General features: G+C 43.6%; 1 protein-coding gene across 2 annotated transcripts in view; it reads left to right on the forward strand.

The window, feature by feature from the left end:
- Positions 1 to 13,729, forward strand: part of disc1 (DISC1 scaffold protein) — a 44,284-nt gene continuing 30,555 nt past the window's right edge. For both annotated transcript variants that reach the window (XR_015109514.1, XM_086180830.1), the window contains exons 1-6: positions 1 to 559; positions 5,583 to 6,475; positions 7,989 to 8,058; positions 9,213 to 9,369; positions 9,964 to 10,051; positions 11,024 to 11,256. Coding sequence is in view for 1 of the 2 variants with exons in the window: in XM_086180830.1 (XP_086036956.1) it covers positions 490 to 559; positions 5,583 to 6,475; positions 7,989 to 8,058; positions 9,213 to 9,369; positions 9,964 to 10,051; positions 11,024 to 11,256 (1,511 nt within the window). In the remaining variant the exon portion in view is untranslated. The remainder of the gene's footprint in view (positions 560 to 5,582; positions 6,476 to 7,988; positions 8,059 to 9,212; positions 9,370 to 9,963; positions 10,052 to 11,023; positions 11,257 to 13,729) is intronic.

Genomic DNA, 13,729 nt, shown 5'->3' on the forward strand with positions numbered 1-13,729 from the left:
AAGTCTGGAGTCAAATTCCTCAACGCGGAGGACGCGACGCGTGACGCAGGCAGGACGCAACCGGGGCCGAGTAACGGACCGCTGATCAACTCTTCGATCCCATCTTCCACCTCGGCCGTTACTTCTTGTCAACACAGTGCAACCACCGGATGTTTTACCGTTTATTATCCCGCTGGTGAAGACGCGGTGTTTTCCTCTCCGGACCCGCCGTTCGGGGCGAGCGCACTTATTTGCCGCACCGAAGACTTAGATCGATACCGCTATCGGGAAATATTGAGGACAAACGAGTGCCGGTAGTCACCGGGCACACGGGCTATTCCGTTGAGTGGAGAGTAAAAGGAAGGGGGGAAAAAATCCGAGTTCACTTTTCCACAACGGAAATGAGATCAGTGTTGCCTGGCTCCACTTCTACTGAGAACATGGTCGGTGGGAGTCCGGGGAGGATCTGACATCGTTCGACTGCTGGAAAGCTTGTCGGTGAATGGGAAGATGTTTGCGGGGCTGATGGGGCTCGAGTCTCGGAGCAGTGCTCGGCTTCTCCACCGAGAAGTCCCGGAAGGTAAAGTACTGATTCTCCTCATGAAGCCATAGACAGCAGTGATGATCAGCAGATGTTTTCCAGTTTGGTGGAAGGACAGAAACCGCACACACACACACACACACACACACACACACACACACACACACACACACACACACACACACACACACACACACACACACACATATCGGTGTACAGTTATGCGTTGGGACGTCTAGCGTCAGGGTCTCTGGGTTTCTGTTATCAACCTCGTTGCCTCAGTTGGTGTGAGTGTGTGTGTGTGTGTCTGTGTGTGAGGAATCCAGGTCACCTAGGTCATAGAGGTCAGACAAGTCCTCCAAGTCTTTTCCTATTGACTCCTGCTTTCTGTCTGCTTTTCAGACCTTCTCCTCTGCAGGGACAGACGATGACCCGTCACCCGGGACATTAGAATTTATATTCTTATCAAACAGGTTGTTGGTATGCAGTTGTGCAGCTGTAAACATGCACTGCTGCTACTAATAAGATTCAGTCGCTGCTGACTGAATGTGTTGGACAATGGTTGTTAAATATTTGTTAATTAGGCCTTTGTCATATCATATCGTCCATAAAATATCATTAAAAAATCCTCCTTGTGATGAAAATGACTACAATAGTCACTACTGGCATTTACATGTCCACTATTTTAACATGACCTGCAGTTTTAGAGAAGAAAATTGTTGTTGTTTTTTTTCGTTTTTGCAACATTTCTAACCTGTAACGTTGTGTTAAATTATGAATCCACTCAGCATTTGTAGTTTTACCAGAACTTTGATTTGTGAGTCAGATTCATGCTCAAAATCTTTCGCTACAGTCATGGATGTTGCGCTTTAATCGGTGTATTGGTGAACATGTTCAGGAAGAAAGGGCCATGGTGTGATTCACAATTATTAGATTGTGGGCGAACTATTTTAGTACGCTGGTGTAATTTTGGATGAACATTTATTGTTAAACTCTTCATTAGCCTCCATCGCATGTCTCCGTCAAAAATGTTTGATTTCCATATTTGGTCATAATCGGAAAAAAGGGGTCACATTTATATTTAGGCCAATATTGTGGTGTCGTAGTTTTCTTCATTTCTCATATTGGCATCCTCCCCAAAAGTCCTCGTATTTTCTCTCATGTCATCTATTAGCTACCACAAATAATACCTCTAAATATGAATAACATTTTTATCTTCCTCCTCTAGTTTGAACATATATTTTAACACAACTTTAATAATATTACACACAGACATTACATGGCTCATGCACACGTTCACTGTCAAGAAATAAATACGTTTAAAATGAATCCCTAAACAGAGCTAGCGATGAAAGAAAAGCGATGTCTGCAGTTTATCGTCTTTGGTCCTCCATATATTTTGTGAGTAGTTTTTAATTGCAGTTCAAAACCATGAAATAATATTTTAGTCGCATTTGTGAGGAGTTTCAAGCTTTTCTCACAGCTGAACCTCCAGAACACTAACGCAGCCTCATTCAGCTGGATTATGATCCCCATGTGACCACACAGGAAGTCTGGAGCCGATCTGGGACAAAAACTTCACAACGCTCCATAGCAGAGAGGGGACGTCCCAAGTTAAGGGTCGTCAATGCTTGGAGTCATTAAAGATCGATGGATAGCTTCAGTTCCAGAGAAGAAATGCATTTAGAATCAGAGAAACACTTTCAACACTCAGCGCTGACTTTCACTTCCTAAACTCAGTCGCAAGTGGTGAGGTGTTGCACATCTGCTGAGCAGCACTGCTTCTCAGGAGGCTGCTGACATGTGGATCGGCTGATTCGTGTGTGTGTGTGTGTGTGTGTGTGTGTGCTGAGTGCGTGTGTGTGTGTGTGTGCTGAGTGTGTTGCTCAAACGGTTGTGTTTTTATGAGATCCTCCACATTCCTCCCCTCCTCAGTTGAAGCGCTGTCAGCAGCCAATGGGATACGATGTTTAACCTAAGTAGGGCCTCCTTAATCTCCGAAGATAAATAATCTGGCCTCGTCTGGTTTAAATACTTCATTTTCCCAGGCCACAGCACTGTCAGATGCTACAGCGGTGACCAGTTAGTTACACTCGAGACATCTGGTCACGGAGCAGTGGTCAGTGGCGGGTCTCCCCTTCCTCATTCTGACGGAATTCCTGCAACTATATTTTTTGCACAAAGCCTGACAGGAAGCAGCACATAACAAACCAGTGCAGAGATGAAGTGTGTGCCCATAACACACACACACACACACACACACACACACACACACACACACACACACACACACACGCATAGATACACACACACAGACACACACAGGGGCCCTGAGGCATTTCCTTCCCCTTTCCTAGGAGTCGTCTTTGTGTAATTGAAGCGGGGCCAGAATAACAGTAACAAACCCTATCAACCACCCAGCCCTCCATATAATACGAACCCCTCCAGATGGTGGGCGCTTGTCTGTGCTACCTGAGAGTGCTGGCTTTCTTTCACGGGTTATGGACTAGAGGCCACCTTTATCAAAGACACACTCATCGAGCTGTATGTAATCTGAGAGTGGCGGTCCCAGTGGTACACACACACCACCACTTGCACTCCAAAGCCAGCCTAGAATCCTAAGTCTCCCTTAAGTGCTCCCTCTTCCTCTCCAGTCACATGAGATGGTTAAGAGGTGACATCATCGGAGGTCATCACTTGGGGGGAGGGGGGGGTTTGAGCAGTGGGTGGTGGTCGCGGTTTAATTGTTGCCCTGCATTCCTCTTTAACATGCAGAAGTCGTGTGATGCACAAAGGAAATATCAGAAATGCTACCAGTCTAGCATGTTAATGCTAGCCTGTCCGACTACATGCAGCTATGATAAAAACCCCTGTGTCTGACGGGGTCCCACAATGACAGACTATGAATGCTCCCACTGTCTTTAGTGTGTGTTTGTGTGTGAACGAGTGTTTGAGTGGGGAGAGAAATTTGAGAGACAGAGGTGAAAGAGAGAGCAGCACAGCTGTACACAAAGGGCCTGTTGATCCTCAACATTTCAGCTCGTCTCCTCTGAATCCTACACGTTATGTGTGTATAAATCATGTAGCAGGTGTCAGTTCTGACCACTCAACAGCGTTCTGCCGCTTCTCTTTACACTCTTTTATCATGTCTGCGTGCTTGTGCTGCTTATGAACATTTACCAACATTTCAAGCTCATGAAATTGAATCAATTCTTAAAGGAATGTCGCGGCTTTATGGCCTCTTTGGTGGTGATAATAAGTTATCGTCCATCCAGTTCTGAAAGTACAGTCATTATCTACTCGCCCTCATGCTGGTGGAGGGGGAGGTGAAGCCTTTTAGGCCACCAAACACCGCTGGAGCAACAAAAGAAAAACTGTGACTGTGACCTGAAGTAAATGTTGACCAATTTCAAACTTACAAAACAAAAAAACCCCAAATAAAAGCCTGAAATGCCTCCACACTGCTTGTCTGAAGTAATCTGAGTGTTCTGAAGCGTCGATATTTTGAAAAACAATGACTGACACCGTGTTTCTCGTGCATATTGAGGCTTCAGGATGGAGCCATTTTATAGTTTTTAAATGGTTGAAAAATCAGCATGAGGGTGAGAAGACAATCACTAACCTTTCATTATTGGGTGAACTGGCCCTTTAATCATAAACTTTTTTTTTTTAATATACCAATATTGGATCCGATAACCACACGTGACATGAAAAGTTGCGGCTCATCCGAAGTTCTTCCGAGTGTTTGAGTGTCCTGCAGCTGAAGGTTTCTCTGTTTATGGTCACAACTCCACTGTTTAGGGTCACGTCTGCGTTTTGGCAGGGAAAAACAAACTTAAACCCTGTAAAACCTGAACCATCAAATAACTGACTTTCTTTTTTTTTCTTTTTTTCTAACTTGAGTATTCAATGGCAGATTAGAAAGCAAAAATACAAACTGACTAACATTTAAGCAAATACGAGTTTGGTTTTGTATCCTTTCTCTGACAGCTGGATTTTTGGTGCAATTTATTGCTCATAGTATGTTGTTTTTTATTATTTAAAAAAAAAAACAAAAGAAAAACTAAAACATCACAATTTCACAAAAAAAACGCCCACAAAAAACAAACAAACAGATCTTGCAGAAACCCCAAAGTGCGCTATCAGCTCAATATTTAGCAGATAAATCGTGATATTTGAATGTTTTCTTGTCATTCGTCTGAAACAACAACTCCATTGATAAACCGCTGCTAGCAAAGACGATGAGGTCAGCAACACCTGTTACTCATCATTCGGGTTAAATTAACCTCTGATTGTCCTTCAGTATTTGGGTCTCTTACTTGCCCGATGTGCTCACGACAGAAACTGCAAATAAATACAAGCAGCCTTTTTCTGAAAGGGTGACACGAAGTGAATTTCAGGCCCTGAAACGGCGAGCGATATTATCTGAACCTTTAAGAAAAGTGAAAAATTGGAAGAAATGTGATGAGAGTGGATGTGGCCTCAGGTGTCAGAGCTGATAGTAGCATCGGAGCTCCACATCACTGCTTATTTTGCCAGACACAGAAACTAGAGAACAAAATAAGCATCTTAAAAAAATTGGAATCCGAGCAGCTCGGCAAGAATCAAAGCGTTTTTTTCTTGTTTATGCTTCAAGGGAATCGTATTTATGTTTCATTCACAATGTTTCAGGGGAGGGGGAGCGCGCCACAGCTTGAGAACCACGGCTCTAAAGCAACGTGGCTTTGTTTTCAAACCTAAATAAATTCACATGTAACTTAACTCTCACAGGGAGAGGCGTGTCCTAAGTGACTGTGTGGCTTTGGTATTTCCCAACAGCTGGAGCAGAACTCTGGGAAACGTCCCACCGCCGCCTGAATTGTTTTTCAACATGCGAGTTTAAAGAGCAGCAACTTATGAAGATCAGTCTTCATTTGAATATGAATATGTTTGACGTCCTTGTGTAATAAGCACAGCTAACGCCTCATGATGGAGTGTGACTGTCCTGCCAGCTCTGTGAGTCATTCTCTATCCTCCTCATGGTCTTGTTCTCCAGCTTAATGGTTAATCTGTGCATCGACAGGTGGCAGAGCTTCAGGGACAGCTGGCAGCTCCGGCCGTAAAAGGCTGCACCGGAGGCCTGGCTACATGAGAGGAGAGCAGTCCCGACTACAGAGCAGTACTGGTGGCCAGGAGGAGGAGGGGGAGGAGGAGGAGGAGAAGGAAGAGGAAGAGGGAGGGGCCATTTGCATAAGGAACATTAAACCAGGACGTCACGCTGACCCACCCAGTTGTCAGAGGATGAGTCTATCGCCTGCTGTCAAAGTGTCTGTAGTGAACATGCAACAGTCTGGTCAGCTCACACGGCACAATAAGAACTTAATGTCCATTAACGGTCCTGAGTGCCTCCTGAACAGAACATCCAGCCAGCTGTCATCACTACCAGGGGGTGAACTCGAGTCAAGCCCCAGTAAAGCACACCAGCCCGCTCCTCCTCCCAGGCCGACCAGCCCGGAGGAGTCCTTCAACTCCAGCTTCAGTTTTATACAACAGTCTCTCACCTCCAGTCAGAGGACAGTTTCTAAACCCTCACAGGAAGCAGAACCACTAGCTCGGATACCTAGTTCACCTCAAATTAAACCAGCCACCTCATCTGTCACGAAGCAGTCGATGCCAGTCGCCTCTGGCCCGTGTAGTCAGGCAGAGAGGGAAGAGATTTCATTAGGGGGACGGTTTTGGCAGGAGTGTGCGTGCGGCAGGGACGTAACATCGTACCTGCCTGACTGCGACTCTCGATCTCTGGATACTGAGGGGACTTCCTCCCTGTCAGTGGATTCAGACACCGCCTCTGCATCGTCCATCACCTCTGGGTACGAGAGCGCCACGCCTGCCTCGGACCAAGGTTGGGACAGTCTGGTGAAGAAGTATGAGGGAGTGCTGCAAGACTGTCTCCAAAACAACCGAACACACACAAAGGTGGGCATGACTGACCAAAGTACATCAAGGAATTGTCTATCACATTGGGAAATTTTATTATTTGCTTTCTTGTTGAAGGAACATGCCTACATTTTGAGAAATATACTTATTTGCTATCCCCCTTGGAGCCAGTTAGATTCCAGCTAACAACAGGTCAAGTTAGCTTAGCGCAAGTAATGGCAGCGGAGTGGCAGGTTAGCATACCTCCGTCTTGAGAATGAAGTTCAGGACCTTTATTTGTCCAGAAATAATCATCCTACTTCTTTTTATCATAACTGGCCATTATTATCAGCAAAAGTTTGTTTCTTCCCTGTCAATAACTGTTTTCGTGGCTTCTCGGTGCCATGTCCAATCACCAGTCAAGCAATTTCGGTTATGTGTCAGATTGTAAAATTGTAAAAATCTTTTGTTATTACATTTTTTTTATTTTGTTACAATCCATGATTTATCAATGCAACTAAAGACAGTTTCGGAGAAAACAGAGGGAATCTGATGACTCTTGCCAGATGTATTCTAACTGGCCCGCCATTAATATTTATTGCACTAAGCTAATTAGTAGTCTGTGGGTTGCCACCTAATTTATTGACTCTGAGGAGGATGGCAAATAAGTTTATTTCTCAAAAAGTGGGCGTGTTCCTTTAGAAAAAACTGATGCCACTGGTAAATTGGTGAATTAAATGCTAGGTCAGCCTTACTTTGCAAGTCTTGAAACAGTAGCAACTCGCTAGCTCGGCTGTTGGTCCAAAGCTACAAAATCCCTCCCAGACTAGCTAACCGATTAAGATGTTGTCCTTTTTTTCCCCCTCCTTAACCTGCAGTGGGGTATTTAAACCGTTTAAATCTATAACAGTGGGTGACTATTTAAACGCAACCAAAAGAGAGAGATTTTGAGCTAATTAACAGCTAGTGGTAGGTTCTGTAGAAACCTTTTCATCTAGTACTGCTAGTCCCCCCCTTAAAGGATGAGCGGTATAGAAAATGGAGGGGGGGGGGCTGCACGGTGGTGCAGTGGTCAGCACTGTCGCCTCACAGCAAGAAGGTTCCAGGTTGGAGCCCCGGCTGGAGCACAGGATCTTTCTGGGTGGAGTCTCCATGTTCTCCCTGTGCCTGCGTGGGTTCTCTCTGGTACTCCAGCTTCCTCAGGGTGAACCCCACTTCACGCCCGAATGCCGGTGGGAGAGGCTCCAGCCCCCCTGCGACCCTTAACAGGATAAGCGGTAGAAAATGCATGGATGGATTCTAATGAAGTATTATGCTGAATTTCAGGGAAGAAAATGTTCTTTTTTCATGTTTTTTTAATGCACAAGATCCCTTTTTGAGATTCTGAATCTGAGTTGAGTAATAAATGCTTTTACCGTCATCTCCACTCTCAACCTCCTGACCCGGTATCGCTTTGACACGGCGGTCATTATCCTCTGCAGGTTTTTTTCTTTTTTTGAAAGCAGCGTTTGCTGTATAAAGATCATCGCCATCTAGATCGCTTGGTCATCATTTCCTCTGTCTCTCCTCTCAGATCGAGTCCATGATGCTGAAGCTGCAGAGACTCCAGCAGAAAGCCATTTTGGATGACGACTATGACGCAGGTGAGCTTTCAGCTTAAACAAAGTAGGTCGGCTTCTTGTTGTTGTGAAACTGTCAAAGATATTTCCAGTTAATTTAATAATGCAACATTAATGTGCTTGGATGGCAAATGAATGCATTTCCAACAAACGTCGAGATCATGAAACACATGCAGTTCCACATGTTCAGTGCAAATTTTCACATAAAATGACGTGTTCACTTGGGATCCAGATATTTACCAGCTTGACGTGTGAGCTCAAGATATTTGAAGCCACCCAGCCGCCTTGATTGGATTTCATACTAACTGGATTAGTTCAGGATTAAACTGACATATTTGATAACGCACGTGAGAACTGAAGGCCTCACATTAACTGTAGCTGAAGAATTTTTTTAAAAATTCATCCTGACATACATTTCACATCAAATTTAACACGGAATATAGACGCTTCAGTTTAAAAAATAAGCCAGTTTGTGTGGTGTGGATGAAAAACGTTACACAGACAATAAGAGAGAATGAAATCTGAAAGTTTATTCACGGGACGACCTGGTTCCTCTCAGGTTTATGAGTGCTAATGTGGGTTTTGGCATCAGTGTCCTCAAATCGAACAAGACTGATCTTGATTTTATTTTAAATGTGATTTCAAAAGAGTCTGCGTTTACTGCAGACCCTGCTTGACCTAGTTAAAGCCCCAGGGAAAGTACAGAGGGAAGGACAGTTTCTGACCCATTTCTTGAACCTTGTCACAGAAATGAATACCAACATCTGCTGCTGGTGTCCTGCAGACTTTGAACTATTGAAGTGTGGTGATTATTTCGGACAGTGTGTCTTTTTTAGATGTTCTGTTTGTCTTTTGATCCTCTGCAACACAAACCTCTCTGACATTTCAGACTTTAACTCACTTTCCAGACTGTAAGCAGGATGCCTGGAAATCTCAACGGGTTTCCCTGAAACTAAAGATAAAGACACTTGATAAGATTTTCTTGCTGTTGACATTTTACTGGCTCTCATTTTTTTCTCAATGTTGAGTCATCAGATAGCGACATGTCCTTATATAACAGGTTTGTTTACTGGTAGAGCTGTTTAATTGAGGAATAATGTGTGATCTTATGTCAATGAATGTACGCTGCATGATGCTGAAATCCCCAGAGGCTGAATCGTATTCATGTGTGTTTTCAGCTGAGCGTTTTGGGAAGAAGCTGGAGGAGCTCTGCAGGGAGCGAGGAGCTCTGAAGCTGGGTTTGCCCTCCAGACAGCCCAGCGTGGCTCTGTTCCTCGAGAGGCTCCGACAGGTGGTGCACAGCGCCCTCCAGAGGGCAGACGTCAGCCAGCACAGGTCAGTCAAGCAACAGTCACAGAAAGGATTGGTCACGTCCACTCGCAGAAGAACGCTGAGATTCAGAGTTAGCTGTTATTGTATGTATTAATATAAGTACAGCCATGTATGAACCAAGCAGAATCACAAGTAGAGTGAGAAGACATCAGAAAATTAGCATTTTCCCATCAGGATCGCATTCTCTTCTCAGTTAAAGTGTTTTCAGCCAGGGCAGAGAAGAAGAGATGTCAAAAATAGCTCTGTAACAGGAAGGAAATCCAGAGGGGGCTCTGCTGTGCGTATCCTGCAAAAAGTAGCCTAACGCTCAAAAACAATAGTTGCGTGTTTTTTTTCCCTCTAACTCAGAGATACTGTTTTAAAATGCGGATGAGGAACCAAGGCAAGACATGCCCAGTCAAGATTCTGACCTCTGTGCTAGTTGACCCCTGAATGATGCAGGCTGGTACAATCAGTATTAACTGTCTCCTCAGAGAAGTTTACTCCTTGAGAATCTATAATTAGATGCTGCTGCAAAGTAGTGACTGTGCGTGTGTGTGTGTGTGTGTGTGTACATGTGTGCGTGTGTGTGTGTGTCTCTTTGTGGCTGGTGGGCAGGGAGGCTGATGCAGTGGAGCAATCAGCTTCATCCCAGGATCCACTACATTGCAGAGATCGTCTGGTCCAAGAAAGACGGATAGTGGAGGTAAATCAACTCATCACTCATGGTGTAGTGTGTGTGTGTGTGTGTGTGTGTGTGTGCGCAATTGACATCTGTCCCCTGGACTTAAGGAGTAACTTGGAAGATTTTGGTGTGTTAAGGTCACATGACATGTTTATGGCCATAACTCAAAAATCCACACGTTGATGTGACAAAATTTCATACTGTTGTCTGATGGAATGAGGATGAAGTGATGATATTTTATCCCAAAGGTCAACTTCAACATGACAGCAATACGGTTATATATATATATATATATATATATATATATATATATATATATATATATATATATATATATATATATTTTTTTTTTTAGGACTGGTCAATGTAATAATCTATCACCATCATTAAAAACAGAAGTATTTGATTTGTTTTTACTCTCATAACAGTATCATTAATGTCATTGCATGCAGGATCAGAATCAATGATGATGCAAGTCGGTGCAAACACTGCATGATTGTTCAGCTCAGAAACGGGACTCTGCTCCTTCCCAGTTAGCTCAATTATTGCTGACTAACATCAGACACTTCCACTGTATGGTTTTAGACTGATGAAGAACAATTGATCTGCAACAGGAGTGATCAGCACATGCAGGATGTCAAAAATGTTTCAGTGTTTTGCAGTGGATTTGTTATGTAACAGCGATGACATCTTGCAAGCTAAGTAGTGTACTAGTTATTCTTTGTTACTCGCTGGTGTCAGCCAATAAAAAAACCCAGGTATCAGAATCAGTGTGTGCATTAAACGTGTGTATGGTAATGGATATAAAACTCATGTCGCTAAAAAGTGATGGATAGAGAAGATGCTAAGAACTGAAAGAGAGGTCTCTGACTCATGCAGCGGCTCCAACAGCGGCAAAATACACTTTAGTTGTCAAGACAAAAAAGATAAAAGTCCTACTGCTGGAGGTCTTGTCATGCTGCGTCCATTATACAGGTTGATGTTTCAAAACAGGATGAGATCGAGGCGCTGCAGAGGAGGCTGATGGAGCTGAGGGACCGTAGTCGGTGTTTGGAGCAGCAGATCCAGCAGGCGGAGCAGCAGGTGGAGGCTGAGGAGCTGGAGGGCTCCGTACTGAGGACCTGCACCGTGGCCCAGCTCAGCGACATGAGCCGAACCCTGCAGGACCTCGTCACATCCGAAAACCGCATGCAGATCTCCGTCTCTCCTCCACCCTCCATGCTGAGGTGAGAGCCAAAACATGTATGAATGTGAAAAGACAAGGAATCAGGCAAGATGAGGGGCAGTTTACAGACTCTCCTGGACACGTTAGGTATTTACTGCAGATTTTCTGTGAGAGTTGATGTATTCCAGACTCATAAAATATATTTAAAAAGTAAATCAAACTGAAAAACCTGTTCACTCATGATACTTTAATGATCCAAGATGCTTACATGCCTTTTCGTGCAGTCTGGAGAAAATGCAAATGCACAAGGAAAAAAAATGTAAAAATGTACTTTGAAGTGCTCCGTTATGAGGGTTCTCACACATTGCACATTTGCATTTGACACCGTCTTGTTACTGTTCTTGCTAATTGTCGTCGGACTCTGGTTGCACTTGACATTTGCGTCACGCCAACGTGGTGAACATGATGTGCCGACTCGACCATTGGGAGCATTTCTTTTACTCACAGGTGATCTGATTGAATGCAGGCTAGACTCACCCTTTGAAAAACCAATCAAAGCTCCCTATAAAACGAATAAACCCACACCAGTACATGTTGTTCACACAAAAAAAATCATGATTAAAAGTAAAATAATAATAAAATCTGACAAATGAATCCTTTTTGTTGTTAACACATTGGAATTATATATCTAAAAAAAAATAGCCATTTTATGGAATGCTAATAATTCATCCCAGGAATGGTTTCACAGTTTGAAATTTATAGAAATTACACAACAGCAAAATAGTGCAACAGAAAAATAAATAACAGCAGTGACAAGGAATTCAGGAAAAAAACAATCCACCAGCTGTGCGTCTATCGGTGCAACAGCCACCAGTCCCCAGCCTGTATCAGGTGAAATATACTGTATCCGTACGGTTACTAATGTCCTATATAATTACAACACTCGCTAGTAGTGGCAGACATGTTGGAGGAATATAATGACCATAAACTCTTCGGAGTAGTCTCACACTCACATGAAAGTTTATGGAGAGGATTTATCGACCTTGTGTTTCCCTGTATCTCAATACCTGCAGTACCGTCAGTGGCCAGGTGGAGCTGCTGGAGAGCTGCAGTGATGCTCCATTCGTTTTTATAATGTATCTTCTCTTCATCAAATTAGCCAGTTTCGGTGTCAGTGTAGATCTTGAATACCATTAGATCTTTGCCTCTGAGTGCCACTCATCCACTGTCAAACAAACATTTTGAAAAAACTCCTCACTGCCTTCTCCGCTGCCAAGAAACTGGGTCTAATTCGCATTGTCGTATTTCAGCCATGGCAAATAAAAGCACAGACGAGCTGCACAAGTGAGAAAGAACAGATGACACTTTCACTTTCCATCTCAGGGTTTTTTGTTTTTTTTTTAAACATACAAAATAGCTAAAACCTCATACACTATCAGTTCTTTCTTAAACTGAAAGATTTAGCCTAGCTGTTCCAACAGGGGAGGGTAGATGCGCAGACAGTGACTAGCATTTGATAAACGCATCTGAAGCACAGATTTTTAGGATCTTAAGAATGCATATTTGATTGGTTATTTATTTCCCAGATTGCGAGTCTGTATCCAGCAGCTACTTCATGTTCCCCGAGCTCTCTGTCTCTCACACCTGCTTGAACCTGCTTTGAATTTTAATGTTTTTTTCTCAGATGCTAATGATTACTTTGCATCATATCCTCAGATGTTAATAGCTTGCGAGGGAGCCCTGTGGAAAGCCTCTCTGTCTCGCCACTCGTTAGACAGACATGTAAATTGTACTTTTCGCCTCTGCGGCGGAGTGACCCACCGTCTCTGGCGTAATTTGATACCTGACATACTCTCATGCCAACTGGAATACATTTATTCTCCCTGCTGATTGAAATTGTGACCTCAGATTGGATATCGCTGCATATCTCCAGGTGGCGGGTGCCGGGTCAGCATGATGATTGTATTGCAGTTGCATTTCCAAAGAAATATCAAGGTATATTTTCTTCTTGGATTTTTGGGATAAAAGAAATTCCCTCCAGTCGCTGCACCCTTCAAAAATAGTGCCGCAACTCACCCTGAACGTCAGCTTGAATCGCATTTGAAGGCAGGACTGATTCTTATGATACCAGACATTTGGGACGGTTTCAAGGTGACTATCGTGTAAAGTAGATTTTATGCTCCTTTATCCTCATCTACTAATTGATTTTTTTTCTCTGCCACCAGATCATGTGACCTTAATGGGTTGTCCTGTCTATTTATTTACACTCATTACATCTTCTTAACACTGGTATGACGTTCACATCTGATATCCGGAGCACTGTTTGTGACACCGACAGTTTGTGAATCTGTGGGTTCTCTTCGTGGAAGCGGTGTTACAGCTTGCAGTGAACCGTCTAAACAATAATGTGTCCAGAATTTTCATTTAAGGTTCGTGAAGTGCTCATCGCCCATCAGACCTCAAATCAAAGGCCTTTCATTTTTGTATAATCTTTATACCTGTGCACCAGCGAACACCGTGGGCCCGAGGCATGG

The sequence above is a fragment of the Aulostomus chinensis genome, chromosome 16 (assembly GCF_037954235.1).
Source record: "Aulostomus chinensis isolate RoL2024-O1b breed Wild chromosome 16, RoL_Achi_v1.0, whole genome shotgun sequence".
In the NCBI taxonomy this organism is placed as follows: domain Eukaryota; kingdom Metazoa; phylum Chordata; class Actinopteri; order Syngnathiformes; family Aulostomidae; genus Aulostomus; species Aulostomus chinensis.